We start from the raw sequence: 20,838 nt of genomic DNA on the forward strand, positions 1-20,838 counted from the left end.
ACAATTCTGACAATTGGGAGACTTAGATTGGGATTAGTATCAACTGTAGTGATTGAAAATTGAGCCAATAATGCTAATAAACAGGCTGTAAAAGTAATCATGTTACTCGCCATGTAACACTACCACAACCACTACTAATACACATAAACACACACATACATAGAGTGTGTGGTGACCTCTAGAGCTGTGAACATGGAGCTGGTGTCAGTCTGCATGGCCCAGGGTCATCTGACAGCTCTAAACAAGACGCTCATTAACACCAGGCCATTTAAAGCACCTGCTAGTAGGCTGTTTGAGTGTGTGTACATGTGTGTTTGTGTAACTCAGCCCTGGACTTTGGTGTCCAGGTTGACATTGAGCAGGAAAGACAAGTGTCAGTTCAGTCTTTAGACACAAATCCCATCAGATAGCAGAGAGGTCTCAGATATACAGGGATGTATGGTGTTAAAGGTAGATGGAGGAGACACTTTAAAGCAGCTGATGGTTATTTAATCCGTCTGCTGAAGTGATTGTTTTTACACAGTGATGCAGTGTGTCTGAACAGCATCTCACTACGTAACAGTAAATATAAGTCTCACTGCAGATTCAAATGATAAAAAATATCTTAGTATATTTTTTTTTACTCACGCTGATAAATAAAAAGCTTCTGTGCCTCCATCATGCTGCAGTGCCTTGATAGTGTTATTGATGAGATGAAGTGGACATCCCTGAGTATGAAGATTGGTAGAATAAAGTAAAAAAACATCAACTTTAGACCCTGTTTACTCAAGAAGAAGAAGAAGAGTGGAAGGACAGACAATGCATAGGAAAATATTTAAAATACATAAAAATGTAAATGTATGACACATATAAACAAAGTGCTTATGTATCTCTAACCACTGCTAAAGCCATGTGGGATAGAAACGTGTATTTCATTTTTAAGTATTTGGCACCACAGGCTGCAACAATTGTGATTGACTGGCCTGATAGCAGAACATTTCCTTTCAGTAGTATCATCTATGTTTAGGCATGTATGTGTGTCTGTATGAGGACAGAGATTTGCTGGAAATGGCATAAATTATCACACCTAATTAATTATAGTGCAACACTGAGAAGGGTTATGCTTGTCACTCAGTCGGCTTCCCACTCTGCCTCCTTCTGTCAGCCGACAGGAGGACAGACCCAGATAAACTCCCAAGAGCCTGGAAACACCACAGGTTTTCAGAAGTCTCCCTCTCTTCTCCGGCTGATTTGCCACGCCTGTTTAACCGGCTTTGCATTACCATTTAAATAAAGAGGCTAGCTAAATGACCACTGGTAGAACATAAAAAGAAAAATTAAATTGTTTTTCTGTCTCACGGCACTTGATTCTCTTCTCTTTCTAGCTCGAGCTCCTCATCATTTATAATTTGTTTAGTCTGGGTTGGAGGCGGGAGGTTGATAAAAAATGTGCAGAAGAATCCAAAAGCAAAATGAACTATTCATCTTTGATTACAAGGCAAATCTAATCTCTTTAATGGATAACAATGACTCACAAAGCTAAGCCGACTTGAAACAACTCAGGTATGTTAATTTCTTGAGGAGAATTGATTATGGTAATCTAAACCAACAACAAACAAGAAAAATGCCAAGAACCACCACTGGGCATAAAGTTTGTCTCAAAACAGACGTCATGATGAAAAGGGATAATGTCAGAGCTGTACTGAAGTCCAGCAGAGAGACAACAGAGGCCTCTGGGGCCTGTACTGTATGAAGACGTTATCTTATAACAGCCATGATCTGCATGCACAGTGCCTGAATCTGTGCCAGAAGTTCACAGATTAATAATAAATACTCCTTTAAAAACAACCGGCTGAAAGGTTTGTAACTCCACTTTTGAGCAATATTATAAATAAATGTGTCTAATTATGTAGCTACATTTCTTTGGGACTGACGCATCATAGATTTTTATAGGTTTTAATGGTTCAGATGGTAGATGTGTGCACAGGGTCAATGCATTTTCCACTTAGTTTAGTTAGATCTGCAGCTCACATGAGTGAAAACACACTGTTGACATCCCGCACCCGTCATCAAGGAGGTGAGCAGATCGTATCGGACACAGATTGATTGCCCTTGAAATTCCACAAAATTGCTGCGCTTGTAACAAGCTTTATTTACTACATTAAATTATCGTTTGTGCTATTAGCACAATTAGTTGATTTCCATTTTAAACGACAGATCTATGGTAAGAGAGGCACAGAGAGTAAGGGGGGAGGGGTGGTGTAGAGAGGACAAGAGTGAAGAAAAAGTTAAAGGATGAGAGGGAGGAGAGAAGAGGATATATGAGGAGAGGAGAGGTGAGTCGGGAAGGAGAGAGGTGGCGAGAGAGCGGAGGGAGATGAATATTAAGCAGCGGTAGTGATTAGGCTGGTGCTGCAGAGTGGCAGTGTGACAGTGACATTGGCTGCCATTGGCAGTCCCTGCCATGGTGATTCACTGGAACCTGCTTCATTTGGGCCATAATTAGCTTAAATGTTCAGAGAATGAAAAATTCATCATCGCTTTGAATCTTGTTAATTGGGGGAGCCATCTGCATTAATAGAGGCCATTTGGATGCTCTGTGTTTAAGTATGCGTGTGTGTGTGTGCATATGCAGGTATGCATGTGTGTGCATGTATTCAGGGTAAAAAAAAAAAAGAACAGTTTTGCATCCGCTTACTGGAAGGGATGACAGACTCTGAACTTTTTATCGTTAGAGTGGCAAAATAAGCTCCTTATAATAAATGATAAGGACCTCTGAATATCACCAGCAGCAGCTGAGGGAATTCAACAGCAACAGTCAGGACTCACCAGCATATCTTATCACACAGTTAACCTACAATGCATAAACACACAGCTGGGTGGTATATGAGTTGTAGCTCATAATTATGCGTGAAGGCAGAAGACGGAATTAATCAAGCAAACCTATAAACTTATTGTAGCAGTCACTTTCCAGACAACACTGCAGCAGAGATGAGAAGAGATAATGTTATGAGCACACTTACACTCGCATATTTACTTACAGATTTATGCTCCCTGCTGTAAAATAAATGCTACATAGATAATGTGAAACTGCTTTAAATGAAAAAAAAAAACAAATCTGAGAAATTAGACAATAGTCCTCCACCTACAGCCACACAAACAGCACAAATGAGATTCAATTAGAACAGTATAAGCTCCACTCTTTTGTTACTTTCTAATTGTTTTCAATAATGAGAAAGCTTTCTGTGCCTTCGGGGAACAAATATTGCAGGATAAGCAAAATAAATCTGCTTGCTTCACATGGAGAGAAAATGAGGCTGATAAACAATACTTTGAATGTTTCTGCTACTTGCTGGGGCTGATAAAGTTAACACACGCAGTAACGGGCCAGGGCGTACGTCTCGAGTCTGTTGAGGCTGGAGAGATGAACTGCAGTGGTGTCGGCGGTCAGTCGCTGCTGCGAGCAGTAACAAATTAAAACAAACGCTCACTTATTTCCATGTTGTGAAGCCGGGGCCACACGACGGACACAGGGAGACTGAAGTGAGGCTCAAAGTATAGGTGCTGGCCAGTGTGCCATTCATTTAGTTCAGCATAGGCTGCATGGAGTGTGTGTGTACGATCCTGCAGATCAGACTTGTTACATTAGGGTACCCCAGCACACACTCTCCATACTTCCCTTTGCACAAGGCAATATAATCAGCTACAACACACTAACAATGTCATAAAAAGAATGCATGACAGCCAGAGCTGCTGTGTGCACGTCTGCAGGAGATGCTAAAGGTGAATGAGATGAATCAGACAATGTTCCAAGAAGCTCCCTATAAAAGCAGTGAAACGACCATATTCATTTACATGGTGTGTGGTGTGTGTGTGTGTGTGTGACATAAATACAATATGTCGCCCTCAGTACTGCAGTGTGTGAGGAGGACATGGTGTTTATGCGACAGACACCCCGGCTGCAGAGCCCAGCCCAGTCTGGACCAGCTCAGCCCAGCCCAGCCCAGCTCGACCCAGCCGGCACTAATCCATCATCACAACCACTGAATCATCGCGCTGCCAATAAAGGCAGGCGGCAATACATTACAGACATGTGGCAGGCTTTAGCGATAATGACATTGAGAAGTCCCCTTGGGCTGTAGGAAAAGCTTGAACGCGTGACACACTTGCTTACAGAGGCAATAATATATGGAAATGCACCAGTGTGCAAGACAAGGGAGAGGAATGAGGGAGTTAGAGCTCAGAGTCTCTTTATAGGGAGAGAAGGAAGTGGCCTTCACTTCACACAGCACTTCCTGAGAGTTTCAAAATCCAAACCATCCAAATCCAGGATTCAGTGATGAGGCTCAGTTTATATTCAAACCTCTACAAACAGCCATCTTACAAACAATCTGATGTGTCAACACCCCATTTCTGTCTTATCTCGCTCTCACGCAGCTCTGTTGATTTTGCAATATGGTTCAGACACAAGGACACGGCAGAGGCTGCCAATCATAGGCACGCTGCACAGAGGCAGGCCAGCAGCACGAGGACCCAGTGAACAAATACAGTACAACTAGCTGTGGTCTGAGTTATCCTGTTGGGGCTGACATCGAGAACAATCTGCTGGTTAATCCCTCACCTTCACACAAACATGCATTCACCAACACTCCTGACTTAAAACCCAGATCCACGACTGATCTGGTGTGGGGACAGAAGCTGACAGGTCCTCTGCTCTGAGCTGAAGTACAGCTCATCTCCCTCCCTCTGTCTTGTCGGTGTCAAACGGCCCAGGTGACACGTCTTTGTATGAAAAACTCAAACTATAATTTTACTTTTTGCATTTAAATTAAAACTTTACTGGACTGCTGTAAAATTTGCATTAGCCTAGAGGTCATTAGGGTTTTATTAAACCCATTCAGCATGTGTGGCCCCCAATTTAAAAATAAAAACTCTTTTGACATCAGTTAAGTGGTATTCCAGTGTAAAAAAAAAAAAAAAACACCTTTGATGCTTGAAGAAGGTTTACACTTCCAGGTATGGAAGAGATTTAACCCTAATTTAGGTGGTTTTAGAATATACAGATTGAGGTGAAAGGGACCATCTGTATAAAATGAAATTCTAACTCCCTTTGAACATATCTAACTTCTTAAAATGTATGAACAGTGAGGTATGGACCTGCCCATTTGTCTCCAAAGACTGAGAAATTTCACACAAGAACAAAGAAAAAAAAGATGGTTTAGCATTTTTTTAGTCACACAGGAGTCAGGAGAAAGAAACACAAGAGAAGAAATTACAAACAGACAAGGTTTGTGCTGATAGAATAAAAGTTTTGATTTATTTCAGTTTATCTATACATTAAACAGGTGTTCCTGAATGCAGCAAGAGAAAACACAGAACAGGATGCTAAGCGTCAGAGTTTGCTCGCATAGCAGAGGTGTGGCCGGTTTAGCAAAGACATAAACACTCTCTATCGCATATACTTAGAACGTTTTCTGTAAATGTAGGATTGCCTCTGGGAGGCTAGAGTAGGGTGAGGGAGTGTTTACTGCAAGACGTTTCACATTATCATACCAACTGGAAACACTCTGGAAAAAACCCTGTCTTTCCCTAAAGATCATTGCAATGTATAACTAGTACAGACAGGTATATCCCCCAGCAGCCCTGTATAGCTCAGTTTCACTCATTTATTGAGTATTAAAGTGTTGTAACAGTTCTGTATGGATTTGTCATGTCGCCATTGTCCCCTCTGTGTGTGCAGACACATTCAACTCTCTCCAGTTATCTATCTCTGTGATCGTCCCTCCACCCAACAGTGATGTGGTACCCGGTAAGTAACTCTACACCTGCATAGGAATTCAATGACACACAGAACTCTCTGGGTCAATTTCCCTGGACCAGAGCAAAGCTTACAAGTGAACCATTATAGAAACAGTCCAACGAATGGCTTAAGTGCTTCCATGAAACCAACAGTAGAGAGGTGCCAGCACATTTCATGTTCACAAACATGGTCGGAGTTAAAAAAAAAAAGAAAAAAAAAGAAGAAAGACATCATACTAAAAGGTAAACCAGCCCAAAAACAACACACTTCAAACACTTTGGCGCAGAAAAGATTCCATTGGTGCACAGGGTAAAAGAAAATATAATGCACTTTTGTATATTTCCAAGCTCACAGTAAGTCAATCATGAACAAACTGCTACACTAAATTCATATTTTTTTAACACTGAAGATTACATTGAAATCATTTAAACAACAGTGAGGGTCAAAGAGATACAACAGGAGGAATACTCCACATCAGTCCTCATGAACGTACTATGAAGTCTCCTTTGAAAGCTCATACATTCCCAGAATCATGTTTTCCATCTTAACCTAGGTCTACCACTAAAAAAAAAAATCTGGACTCAAACTGAACATGTGATATTTTTGCTGAGGACCTCTTGTATGCATACACTGCCCTGTTGAAATTTCACTTAATGACTGTCTGTCATGCAACCAGTGAACAGTGGCATCCCTTAAAGTTAACTGTCATCTGAGCGTGAGCTAAGAATCATGAACTAACTATAGTGTAACCTGATCTAACCGGTAAAAATGCATATTTCTGGAAACACGGCAACAATGTAAATTGATACAGAACAGGTGCTAGAAGCAGATGCATCCATTTAAAATCAGCAACTTCTGAGGTACTTCTGAGACTCACAGCTGAGGATATAATCACTATCTACAATATTTGGATGGATAGCATATATTTGATACAGTAATAGCAGGGTTGTCGGTTTTGCGAAAACATTTTGGCTTTAGAATTCGATTAGCTGAGGGGATAGTGGCGGTTGACACACCTGAATAAACACACAGCTGTATGACGATAAAAACATAGAAAAACAGCACCATTTGAGGTCCGATAGATCAGTTTTTGAACTGTTTGCTGGTAGCACCGTCAACCAGTAAAAATCTCAGAATGCAATACAGAGACAGAACACAACCACTGATCAACTGCACAACATAGCAAAGAGCGAAGATATATATTCAGACGACCCCCTCACACAGACACCCCCTTTACAGCAGCATCATTAAGCAGGTAATAAAACGGATTTCTCCTAAGAATGATATTTGTGTACTGAGGTGTTTTACAAGTTTTAATATGCTGTACATGTTGAGAGTAACCGGGTATAACTTTTTCCTATAGTTTTTTTTTTTTTGAATATACACACACATAAGTTTACAGTCACTGACAAACAAACACCAGAGTAACAATGAGGTAGGACGGTGAAGTTAGATGAAGTAGAACCGGTTTTGTGGATTGTATACAAAGTTACTGATACCTTTAATAAAAATATAGGCCTAACGATGTGTTCCTCCCATTTTTCCTCATTCGAAGTAAGTTTGACATTGTATCTGAGGCTCAAACAGTAAAATGCATTGTTGTGTATGTTTAGTTCTGAAAACTGCGAGATGGAGCCATTTATCTTGTTCCACACAGTGAGGCTAAAATCGGATCCATCTTTCTTTCTTTTTTCTTCCCCCAATCAAACTGTCAGAAAAGCAACATAAAGCTCCTTCACTTCTGAAGCTTTGACAGGTGTTCACAACATAAGCCAATTCTCCGAGCGAGGAGGACAGGATTCGCTATTATCTTGATACATGTGCATTTCTAAATCTAGTCCATATAAATGTCAGGTGGGTAAAGGAAGCAGTGGTGACATAGGAAGAGGATCACAGAGCCAGCAAGATTATGTTTTTTTTTTTTTTTTGCCTATCACTAATGAAGCGTGTGAGTACTGGAAGGTCCGGTGCTGTGTTACAGAGCCAAACTAGCCAATAGTATCCATTAATGGCACTGCCATGTCACATTATATTGTATGTTACTGTTATGCTGCTAACCTCTGTACCTGATTTGGTACTTTTAAAAAGAGATTCCATCACAGATTAAGCCAAATCTGGGTTAAAAACATACAGTACTTCCATATAGCTTTCATCCACCAAAGATGTTTTTTTAGTTAAAGGATTAGGCTTAATCGCACTCCAGAAAACCAAGCTTAAAAAAAAAAGTTATCCTTTCAGATGATGTAATAGCTCTATTAATGCCTTTTTTTTCTTGAAGCATTACTTTACCCCCCCCCCCCCCTTTTCTTTTGTTTTTGGCAGCAAACAACAAAGAAACAAACACAAACACAATACAAGACGTGTCAGAATTTCAGCAAGGTTGCTTCGCACAGCAGAAATCTTTTCTTTCTTTTAAAATCGCATGTATTTTCAATACACCCTGGTGCACATACACCTCACATGTTGCTTTGTACAGGGAAAAAGAAAACAAAACAAAACAAAAAAAGGACACTGGTAAAAATATTTTTAGGAAATCCCCATCAAAAAAATAATGTGTGTGTGTGTATATATATATATATATATGTCACCCTTAAAGTGACTTAAGATTCACTGAGCTCCAATACCGTGGCATGGGCCTTGTTTTTTTTTTTGTGCAAACCCTGCTGATTCCTCAGTCAGCCACCCCCTCTTCTTCAGCTTGATCTCAGCATTCAATACTTTGGCTTACAACTTACCACTCATTTGTAAAAATACACAATTGTAATCCTATGTAAGTCAAACTTATACATTACCAGCATCTTGACACATTAAGTTAAAGCACATATTCCAGTCAGCTTGCACATTTTCACTGGTGACGAGTTGATTGTTGCAAATTTGCCAAAATAAGCCATTTATTGTTCAGGAGGCCATTAGAGTTGTTGATACCAGTTTCACCATAATTTAACTTATGGACGCCTGGTGATCTATCCATTAATACATCTTAAGTTTATAATTAAGTATTCAATCTATCAAGCTTAATGGAGTTATGGAGCATTTGGCTCTCAGGAGCAAACATGACTGACGAAACAAAAAAACTGAGAAACAATGAACCAAAATGTTCTAAGGTGCTTCATGATAATACAATGATTGTTAGGTCTTAATCTATAAAGACATTTAAAAAAAGGACAAATACCACAAATCCATTTCTTGAAGATTAAAGAAATTGCCCAAAAGTTTAAAGTGCATTCAATGTAAATTATTTGTGTTAATCTAACTACTGCATCTCAACGCTTAGAGCTCAATGCTTTAACAATACAGATTTCCTTTTACTATGGCGGATAGGTATAGAGCCAGTTTGTGGTTTTGTATGGGCTCAAAATAAAATGTTAAGGGAACTCTTATCTCTCGTCTTGTCCCACAGATATCACTTTGGCTAAAGGGGAATATTTTTTTTTCATCTGTTTGTAGACTCCACTGATCTACACTTGGATACAACATCAAGCTTAAAGCCAACAATTTATATGAAAAAATATATATAAGTGTAAAAAGAAACACAAGAAATTGACAGTAACATGGAATTACAACATTAATTAGCTTAACCAAATCTTAACCAGAAGCTTGAAACTGTAGCATGACTACAAAGTGAAACATCCATGTTTGGTGGAAAACAATCATAAAAAGATGTGTTTATATAAACTAAAATATCTAAAAAAAAAAACACATAAAAGTAGCTTAAGAAAAGGCTGATCTGAAATAACAAAACCCCAAAACAGTCATGGAAAAAAAATAAACCAACAGACGAATGAGAATCTAGAGTGAGAAGAGGTGAAAGGCTTTGATGGGCAGCTCTGCAGCAGATTCACAGTTAGCCACAGCTAGGTCACAGTTGAGATTTCAATCTGCAGCATTTAGTTCCGGCCTGCAGACAGCCACACAAGCCATTTTGGATCAAAACAATATAACAACAGGAGAGGGGGGGAAACATGGGAAAAAACATACAAGAAAAAGAGAAAAGTTCTGATGGCATAGCTCAGAGGAAATTGTCACTGGAGCAACCTTACTTTCATCCCCAGCGTTGAGGCTTCAACAAGGATGCGAGGTGGGGGGGTGGGGGGGGGTTATTATTATGGGGTTCAGCAGGGCCAGACAAAATGGTGTTGCAGACAGCTTTACCCACCACTAACACTGCACAAGAAGACCTAGACCATGCAGAGCTGTGCCCTGATTTTCATCCCAGCAGTGGTCCAGCTCAGCTCAACTTAATGGTGTCAACCACACAGAAAATAGTACCTTGCCGCCTTTGACATTCTCACAAGAAAGTGCAGGTGAAGCTTCATCACTTCAGCTTACTAAACATTTACAATCACAGCTTACTAGAAAACCCAGGGGCTCACCAGTCCCTGGTGATTGCCAAATCCTTTTTTAAGGCCGTTCTAGGCATCAAAACGCCTGTACCACCACTTAACATGTTTCCTGAAAGTGACATCTGAGTTAGAGAACACAGCAACATGCAGTCACAACGGTTCTTGTGCTCTCTCACTGATGGCAACTGTTCATAACCAGCATAGAAAAATGACATATATAACACTATAGACTCAACACTGGAGTCATAATTCCTATTATCTCTCTGTACGTCCTATTTTTGTGTTGTGTGAGCGTTGTGATTGACTTACAGTTAAAGGGGGAGCACACACTTATAATTAATCTCTTGGAGCAACAGAATCTCTGCTGCAAAATCAAATATGGCTGTTACTAAATAAGACTTGTGCATTCGAGACCCTAATGTCCCATTTTATGCAGTACCAGCATCAAACACTCCAAACTCCAGCAGTTATTTGGTAGTCATCAACAGTTCAAACCTCAACGAGCGAGCATCATCATCATCATCATCATCATCCTCTTTACAGCATCACAAGACTTTACCCCGAAAAATAACCTTTTACTTTTTAAAAGTTCAAAATGATGTTCTGACACAGAACAATAAATTAATTTAACAATCACATCTAGTTACTCTTTTGACACATATGCACATATCTGAATAAACCATACCTCCGTACCAATGCCACTGTAAAGCTTATAAAAACACTCATACCGGCTCACATCAAACCATTTCACATCCGTTCCATTTCAACTGGTGGGTAAAGCTGCCTGTCAGTCAATTAGAAAACAAAGGTGATGGCCATCATATAAGGGACTAACAGGGTAAGGACCAATCTGATGTGTCAAAGAAATACAAATGCTCCTGAAAGAGTGACAGCGTCCCCACAACCCCCCCACGTCAAGTCTCCTCCGTATCCACGTGGGTGCAGAAGGCGCTGGCGTGACGGTTGATCACTATATGCCATCATAGGTGAAGTTCTCCATCTTGACTGTCTGTCTGATGAGCAGCTTTGACTCCCGCCGCTCCTCATTCTTGATGGACTTGTTGATGTCCATTATCTTTTCACAAATATATTTGTTCACTTTGGACAATCTCTGCGTAATCTCTGCACTGTCAGCTGTCTCTTGAGACACTCTGTCGTAGAGACACTCTGGGGGGAAGGAGTGAGTGTGAGTAATCAGACTACATCAAATTGAAAGCTGCTCTTCTAATCTTCTAAGTCTAAGGGATAGAAGACTATAAAAATACTTTTGTATCTGTTGTTTTCCAGCTTTGCACAGTTTACAAAAGGTTCTTACCTCTGACAATTTTCAGCTTGCTTGGTGACAGTGGTGGTTTGGGCAGGGCGTCTTTCTTCTTTTTAGTGGCCACTCCAGTGACGCTTCGGTTTTTGAGGGTTTCTGTGCCCCAGATCATGACAGCGAGGTTCTTTGTGAACTTGGAGTCTCCCTGGGTCCGTTGCAGCTGGTGCCACTTCTCTTCATCCACCCAGATCCCACCACCAAGGTGCACCTGCAAAGAGGTGGACACATATCAACGCATGTGTATTGCTTTGCTTGTAGGTGTATGTTTATTGTCACTTTGTACATGCTGCTATAACAACCTCATTTCCCTACAGGGATTAACAACATCTTAATCCAAGTAATATTAATCTTAAAATTCAATTTGCTCATGCTCAGTACAAATTATTTTGGTAAGAGGCAGGCTTTGATATGTATATTTTGTCATTTTATTCACAAGGTTAGATTCATAATATAATATATATATATATATATATATATATATATATATAAGTAATATCAAATTAAAAGTCATCCTTTAATTTCTCAACAGGGATTTTATTGTAAAACAGGCATGTACTACGTAATAACACCTATATCATAATAAAGGACCACAGTACAGTGTTGATCAGAAAGAAGGATCACCTGGTGAGTTAAACAGCACAATAAAAATCTATATTATATGATATATAAAATTACAGGTAGGATATCTTCTACCAAGACATTAGCAAGACTACTTGAAGCCCTGTGAGCTGTAAGGGGAGCCTCCATGGATTGGACATTTGTTTGTCCAGCACATTCTACTGATTCTCAGTTCGACTGAGACCTGAAGGCCAGGTCTACACCGTAAATACTGCTGTGTTATGCAACAGATATGCAACAAGCTGCACATGCACTTTGTGTTCTGACCTTTCTGAACCAGCATTAACTTCATTAACTTCAGCAATTAGAACTACTGTAGCTCATCTGTGGGATCAGGCCTACAAGAACTGTGGTTTTAGAGATGCTCTGAGCCAGTCGTCTAGCTCTCACAGTTTGGCTCTTGTCTCCACCACTAAGATCTTTGTGCATGCCCATTTTTCTATCTTCCAACACATCAACCAGTGTTAATTTTGGCAGCAATTTCGGATTTAGTTTTTATTTTAGTCTTGTGACTAAAATGTCATTTGATTTTAGTCACGTTTTAGTCATCAACATTTTTAAAGTTTTAGTCTAGTTTTAGTCGACTAAATATCAAAGAATTTTAGTCGACTAAATCTGCCGTGGATTTAGTCGACTAAAATTCTATGATATATATTTTTCATGAAATATTTAAGGTTTGATTGTGCAATAAAAACAGGCACAGCTTTAACTTGTGTTATTTGAAACAAACATCTCTTTATTTAATTGCTATTACCTTTTCACAAAAGCAGCAGTGAACAGTGAGCTGCTCTCCCTGAATACACTGTTCAGTCATGACCTTCTTCATGAATACTCCATAACTACAGCAAAACACTTCAGTGACAACTTAGAAACAGGTCGCATGCTGTAAAACCATCAGCAGCGGTGTCTTCATTTATAGATTTTGTCACGTGTATCTTTGAACGGAAGTTAAGATGACTCGTCTGCAAATGTCGCTTCAGGTTTATTGTTTTTACCGCTGATAGTCGCTCCGCACGGTTTGTAAACCGTCTTGATTGTCTTGAAATTAAACGTGTCTGTGTGTCTGTTCTCCTGTTTTGTGTGACCATGCATGAGTACGCCTTCTTCCAGCATCGCGGCGCAACGTCCTTACACAGAGAGATCACTTCTGATTGGCTCTCTGCCGCCGTCTCCTGATTCGTCCCTCCCTTTCCACAAACAAAATTTGCTCTGATTGGATCTCGTCTCCATCAATAATTACGTCTCGTTTTTATTCGTTGACGAAAGTGTCAATCCATTTCGTCTTCGTTTTTGGCACCATGCGTTAGTTTTTATTTAGTTATCGTCTCGTTTTTATCAGCAAAAAAAGGTCGTTAACGAAAACTATGACGAAAATGATTCGTCAACAAAATTAACACTGACATCAACCTTGAGGACAAAACGTACACTTCACGCTTGATGTATCCCACCCAGGTGCCTAGACAGTGTACATACCAAGAAGGACCTCTTTAACCAACAAGGATACGTAAATAAGCTCAGGCCACTAGCTGCTTGCAGCAGGGATTATCTTCATTATGAACTTAGCCTGTAGCTATCTACACAGTGTCGCTGAACATTGCATAAGCTTGAACCAAGCACTACAAGCTGATTGCTAGCCTAGGCAGAGTGCCCTGGCCTTCTAGGTGAGCTAATGAAACGGGGGGCATGTGTGACTCTCTTTCCCTTCTCTACTCTCTTATCACTGTAAAGTCTTTAGGCAAACATCCAAAAGGCTTTTCCCTGTGCAGCTAATGTGCTTTAGGCCCCAGGCCAGCAGACAAGCTTTTTACTGCCCTCGAGTTAGACAAGCCTGTTTTCGTCCTCCCTCCCCTTTGCTCTCGTTTATCTCTTTTTCTTCATCTCTCCTCCTTCATTTCTACCTCCCCTACACCCCCCACACTCTCACTAGGGCTAACCTGTCAGTCACTTTAAATTCCTCTCGTGCAAATAATTAATATGGGGTCCCTGATGTAGGAGAGTTCTAATTTGCAAGTGTTCTTCACGCTTGAAGTGGCTGCAGGCCCCAGAGCTTGTAGTACCAATTCCCCCCCTGTCATCAGAGACAGGACGCTGGTTGAGTTACAGCAGTGGGGGGAGTAAAGAACCCTAACAGGCTAATAAACACTGATGATGCTGGCTGGGCTTGCAGGAACAATAATAATCTTCTCAACCTTGTTTACCTGCTAGGGTAGGGCAGCAAAGAGGGAAAGACCGATCAACTATGACAGCATGTTCCCAGGTTCATGGGCGTTAAGAGGAAATACAGCAATATCTACAAACTCGGGCTACCTTCCACAGTCATCCAAAAAGGAGAGACAGGACACAGGACTGAAGAATTCACGACTCAAAGGTTGACAGGACTTATAAGGAATTATGTACAGGTAAGGGTTTAAAGACGGATGGCTGAACATTACTAACAGACCCACCTTTAACAGCTTCAGAAAACAGATTGATGTTTTGTCCTTTGTCCTTTATATGACCATCTTTTATTATTGAACTTTTGTGTAGACTATGGTTTTGCATGAATTTTGCTTTTTAAAACAAACGTCTAAATAAAAAAAACAAAGATGTGGATGAAAAGACAGTGGAATGAGTGGAGACTTACTTTCCCATCACTGCAGGTGTATACTGTTCGGGGTGAGGGTGAGTAGCTGGAACTGGTGTTGGCTTCTTCCCTGCATGTTTCCTGGGCCTCAACAATAGGTTCCACCACTTCAGCCTTGATTGTCTGAGTGCCATTGTCATGCATAGGCTCTGAAAAGCAAACAACATTAGCATTTACCTGCATATAAACATCTCCAACAGACATACACATCTCTGTTCTAAACTCCAAAAACTTTCCACAACTAAAATACCACTGTGGAACACTGGATTATATTATAGTTGTAAACACTCAGCAGCACCTTAATCCCTACAGTTGTACAGTTTTATTTTCCTTCACCACTGGAACAGTGCCCACTTGCTTGCCCACTTGCACTCAGGCTTCCCTGTGCCTTGCGACAGGCAGTTATTTTAGCCCAGTAACTAAGCTGGCTTGGTGGCTGGCCATGCTAAGCTCCACTGTTGCTGATGAGTTTTAATATCGGTCAGCGTACTCCATCCCCTTGCATGACAGCACCCCGGGGTGCTCTAATCTTTAGCCTGTCCATTAGATGGTCTAGCCAGTAGTCAGGCGACTCTGTTCAGACCCACAAGAGGGCTGAGGTTAACACCAGCATCTGGCAAAGCTGGAGTTTGTACAGTGCTACGCACTGGAATGACACCACGTTTAATCACACTGCATTTTATTTATCTTCCTGCACTGGATTCACCACTTTACAGATGAATCTATGGAATCCTGCTGGATTAAAACCTATTATCATATCATATACATATCATTGTTTATATGATTTAATAGCTGCCACTACAATATGGACATGAATTAACTTTGGGGTAAAATACTATATGTACACCACTAGATGGAATGTTTCACCCCTACATATGTAAAGTAATAAAATATAGTGGCATTTACAGTATCTATGCACTGTGATTGGATGTTATCTCGACGAGGTCTATCTTTCAGCCTGACATTTTTTTCCATATAAAATGATCGAACCCACAACTTTCTGTTTTAGTAAGGTCACTCTCAAGACCAGCTCACTTTGCAGTCCCACAAACCCCACTGACAAAAATCACATTCTGCAAATGATTACAAACTACTAAAGGCCTGAGCTCGAAACTTTTTTGAACTATAAGACATTGTATGTGGCCTTTGTTTAAAGTTTAGATCTCCATCAGGTGTTGTACACACATGACCAACACTAAGATCATCAGTTAGCCCTCAACACTGTCAAACTGTCAGCAGTGATATCTTTGTTAGTGTAAATGCTTCTGGTCTCTCACCACTGCCCAGTCTCATGAGAAGTACGTCTTGCAGTCTCCTGTTGAAGTCCCTTAGTTCTTTGACTTCTGTCAGCAAGCTACCGTATTCCTTCAGCTTCTTGGCCTGCTGCACCAGCTGCCTGCGGGTCCTCTCCAGCTCCTGCTGCAGCCTCCTCATTTCCTCCTCCTGTTGCCTGTAGCTGTGAACCAGTTCCTCATACAAGATTCTTGGAACCACCGCAGCAGCAACCTCTGACACACAATCTGTGTCCACCTCCAAATGCTGCTGCTGCTGCTGCTGCTGCTGTTGGTGCTGGTGATGCTGTTGCTGATGCTCTGCTTCCATATCTTCGTCCTCGTCATCTGCATCCTCTCCCTCCTCAGCCAGCCGGTCCTCATCCAGGTCCTCCTCACCCTCCATACAGGAACTGGCTGCATTTCTTTCCAGGCGAGCCACTACTGCTGCCAGGCTCTTGGAGGAGTTGGACAGGGGACGTCCATGGTCCTGAGACAGGGCCTGAGGACCATAATGATCCAGTAATTTATTATTTAAATCGTCATAACTAGAAAGTTCATTATATGACCTAAAGCTGGATCCATACTCCGCGAGACAAAGACATTTTTCCCCCCTGCAGATGTTACGCCCACAAAATGACGTCATTTTTTGTCTCTGACCGCCCGCTGATCCGCACTTTTGTGCACAGGGTCCGGGCTGAACTTTGTCTTTCAAGGCTGTGCGGCAACCATGCTGTGATTGGTCGGAATTTATTGTGGGCGTGATGAAAGTGGAGAAGCGCAAGAGCCTCTCCAGGTATATAGGTAGGTGTATAAACAGCGCTGATTCAACAGATTTAGATAAGACCATACCGGTTTTGCATGATGAGCAATAAAAGAAAGAAAGGCAAGTCAGGGTGATTTGTCACCAATAACTCCATTATCCAAGCCATTCACACATACCAGATGGTGACTGTTATTACCATTCTATATACTCCTACATACCCGGGCATAATAGGCTCGTTAACAGTATATCTTTGCTATTGTTACTTTTAATGTCGCATCTTCACAGCTCATCACCGGACAGTTTGAAGTATCGCAGGCACATTGGAACACAGTAGATGTGCAAATGTGGTCATAAAGGCACAAACACTGAATCTTTGCTATTGTTACTTTTAATGTCGCATTTTCACAACTCATCGTCGGACATCTCACGCTGTTGCAGGCACCCTCTCTGTATAATGCCCTCTTGCCATGGCACACGTCCTTGTGGTGTGTTAAAAAACTCAGTAAAGTCTTTCCTTATAGTTTAGTGGGCGGGCCGTATGAGGAGTTCTGCACACACGCGTCTCGCGGAGTATGGTACCTCAGTGCGGAAAAGACCTTTTTTTTTATCTCTTACCACCCGTGGAGCGCGTTCTCCGCTCTTTGTCTCGCGGAGTATGGAACAGCCTTAAGTATGAACGTGACACATTACATTTTTGAGGTTTTTAAGAATTTCTTTACTGTATCTGTTACGACACAGCAGCATGGACAGATGACATGGGGACGAACTGCAAACTGTTTGTTTTGACTGTGCAGGACTGGGAGCAGAGGAGTCACTGAGTTCTTTGATGAGCCGCTCAGAGGATTTGTCTGTGAAAGGGCAGCTGTCCAGAGTGCTGAATTTGTGTTAATCCAGCATATGGTAAAAATAGCGTGGGGGATTTGGGGTGTCAGCAAAGTTTATGATAATGTAACATATCATCACTAAATATGTTCAAATGTAAGTCTTCTGCTGTGTATACATCAACATGACATGTGCAGGTGCCAAGGACTTTCACTATTTACATTTTATGATTTATTTAGTAAATCTAGCCAGGCTTATCTCTACTGACACAACTACTGGCTGAGTTTAAACGAAACACATGGTTACATTATATGTATTATAGCTATAAAAGTATAATTCTGTTATGAGTAGATATGTGTCATGCATGGTCAATTGACAGTGGGATAACATGTCATGATGCTGCTGTCACTGATCATTATAGTCATAATTTGGTATGGAAAACTCCATGAACAAATGCTGGTGCCTCTTTTACTTTTATGAACACGTTCACATGTTGCAGTCCATTTGACGTCTTCCTACCTTTTTATGCCTGAGTGGCATCCTCTCTTCTGCAAAGCTGTTCTGTACAGAGTTTCCTGAATTCTTGATGGACATCTTGGGAATTTTCATCTTCTTTTGTGTTATACTGTCTTCAAATTCCTCTACTGTATCTGTGAAGCCAAACAAGAAAATAGAAGGTGGGAGAAGAGTATTGAAAGTTCCAAAAAGTTACAGCTATTTATCTTAAACTGTGGCTACAGAATCAAATAATCTATTTGATGGTTTGCCTCTTCGTTCTGCTACATTACACTAAGTTAAACAGCTTATCAGAGTACTGCGGTAGAAATCGTCCTGGCTGTAACTGACGCTGTGAAGGTGTTGGCTACATTGTAGCGCTCTGTCAGCCCAGACAGCTCAGATTCAAGGATTAGTGTTGCAGCTAGTTAAAGATCGTGCATACAAAACCACCGTAAGCAAGCACTGCAGCTAACGTTAAGCACGCTTTCCCCCTGCACACTAACATTGACATGACGCGCTGTCCTGTAACCTGCATGACGCTGATATGGTTTTTGACCGACAGGTTGTGTTGTCTGTATGGATGGCAACGACTGCAGCACCGCAACCCCTCTGTGGCACAAAGCTACAGATAAGTCAGCTAACAAGCTAACCTCAACCCACCACATTTGCCGGACTAACGCCTTAATAACACCCGTAAAGTCCTAAACATAACAGTCGATCAAACACAAGCTGTCAGGCATGTTTATTGTGTGCTGACAATTCTGCGTTTGCACGCACTTAGCTAGAGCGTCGGCGCTAGCATGCTAACGCGGAACAAATACACAGCAAGCTAGCAAGCGTTAGCTTCATGTTGTAAACAACCGATGTGACTCGCTAACGTTGCACGCCACGTATTTAATGAAACAAACAGCACCGCTCTACCAAAACAAGGGAGGTAACTCACGGAACTCTGCATGTGAAAATCCGTACAGCACCGACAAGGTATGGCTGTCTACCAAACTTATCTTCGCATACCTAACTAGCATATCTAGCTAGCCACAACCGAGGACGTTGTTGTGGCTATCAGTGTCAGATTCCAGCTGTTCACGTCTTGACAGATCGGACAAAAAGACTTGCTTTGACAGGTTTCCGAGTTCCGCGCACATCATCGTTGCTTGGTCAGACAGAGAAAAGAAGCATTTAAAAGAGGAAAAACTGATGCGTTACGAGGGCAACTTACCTGCAAGGGCAAGGATCTGTGCTTCGCACGGCTGGCCTGCGCTGCCATTCTCTTCAGTTCTGTGAACCAGATACACCTTCTGATTATCAAAATCTGTTTTGTGCAGTGGTCTGAAATCTTCGACATTTGAAACGGGCAACGCGTAGCACATATCGTCTTCAAAGAATCTAACAAAAGCATACATTATTTACTTCTCTTTGGTCCTGCACTTTGGATATGGTTGACAGTTTTTTCCTCAGAAAGTATTAAAAAAAATATACACATAGGGGGGTTGGGGATGTGCGGTGTCTGCGCTCGACTACTCATGCCTGGTCCACATCACCAGGGTAGAGCATCAAGGCATGAGTAATAGACCTGACATGAACTTTGCTGTTAGAATGATGTTCAGATCAGCAGGTAATAAAAAAAATAAATATTGTTTACCTAAAAGTCTCTGGAACATGAAATATAGATTCATATTGCACTTATAGAGGATTTCAATTTTTAAAAAGAATAAATAAATAATTTTAATCTAAGCATAGCTTTAAGGTGTGGATTTTTATTACTTATCAGTTTATATAGCTATGAAATCTCACATTTTTTTCTCTGTCACAATGATTACCTGCCTGCCTAGATTTCACTGGTCTCTGTGTGCCTTCCGGTGTGTACTTCTCATCTGATCCTTGCATCACGCCTGAAACTCTTAAGGCCAGCTGACAGAAATGAACTCTTTGTTATTGTAAGACAACCAGGTGGTTATACAACAGGATGGATTTCTTTCAGTTGTTACTCTAATGGAGGGCACAACAGTCGATAAATGACACTAACACTTTCGTTCTGCTTGGGCTGCTGTAATTGAAAAGTAACTGATGCAGAACTATATAGAGCCTTTTTTTTCCCTTCTCTGATATTTCGTTTCATAGTTTCAGGCGTTTAGGTAGCTATGATTAGGCCTGTTTCAAATGCCAGTGTCCCCACAATGTTTGCTCACTGTAGTGTGTCACCAGTTTCTGAATCTGTTATATGTAACCAAACAAACAAACAAACCAGAGACAGTGAGTCTAATTTCACCTATTTTAAGCTGTTTTCAATACAAGGGAAGGGTTACACATCTGCTAGCTGCTGATTTGGGAGACCACCTCCCTTCACTTTGCTCTGAGAAGTCACACAGGTGAACCTTTAAAAAAAACACAAGTTACCAAAATGACTTTTACATGTTTGAGACTGAGCCACTGTTATGTATGTGTAAGTGCAGCAGCAGACCCCACAAACTACAACAGGAACAACAGTGATAGACAAGAGATTTGAGCAGCTTCTGAACAAGTCTACCAGAGGATTACTGTTAATCTAAGCTACTGTTCAATGGCTCTCCTGTCCTCAAAGCCGGGCTTGTCAGCATAAGGCTGCTAAGTTTCTGGAGTGTTCTGTCTTTGAAGGGTCAGTGTTTGAAAGGGAACACCTTATGGTGTCATTCCTGCAGCCACTAGACGTTTAATTACAATTTAAGCAACTTTCTTTTTATAAGACACAGATGAAGGTGCAGCAGAGTCTGTCATGTTGATCTCTAACTGAACTGTAAAATGTCTGTCTATGACATGT

The 20,838-nt window shown here is 41.1% G+C and overlaps 2 protein-coding genes across 5 annotated transcripts in view; both read right to left on the reverse strand.

The window, feature by feature from the left end:
* agbl4 (AGBL carboxypeptidase 4) overlaps nucleotides 1-20,838 on the reverse strand; it is a 211,315-nt gene that overhangs the window by 39,770 nt on the left and 150,707 nt on the right. The window lies entirely within an intron of this gene.
* Nucleotides 7,147-19,551, reverse strand: bend5 (BEN domain containing 5). 4 transcript variants are annotated; one of them, XM_028403747.1, is made up of 7 exons: nucleotides 19,443-19,551; nucleotides 19,261-19,319; nucleotides 18,063-18,193; nucleotides 15,962-16,457; nucleotides 14,685-14,833; nucleotides 11,438-11,651; nucleotides 7,147-11,289 (listed from the first exon to the last, which is right to left on the reverse strand). In XM_028403747.1, exons 3-7 carry the CDS (start codon nucleotides 18,150-18,152, stop codon nucleotides 11,093-11,095), a joined length of 1,146 nt encoding a protein of 381 aa, XP_028259548.1. In that variant the 5' UTR covers nucleotides 18,153-18,193; nucleotides 19,261-19,319; nucleotides 19,443-19,551; the 3' UTR covers nucleotides 7,147-11,092. The 4 variants fall into 4 exon arrangements, with proteins under 4 accessions (XP_028259548.1, XP_028259549.1, XP_028259546.1 ...); XM_028403748.1 differs by having other exon boundaries at nucleotides 19,452-19,537; XM_028403745.1 differs by having other exon boundaries at nucleotides 19,261-19,444.

The sequence above is a fragment of the Parambassis ranga genome, chromosome 4 (assembly GCF_900634625.1).
Source record: "Parambassis ranga chromosome 4, fParRan2.1, whole genome shotgun sequence".
NCBI lineage: Eukaryota > Metazoa > Chordata > Actinopteri > Ambassidae > Parambassis > Parambassis ranga.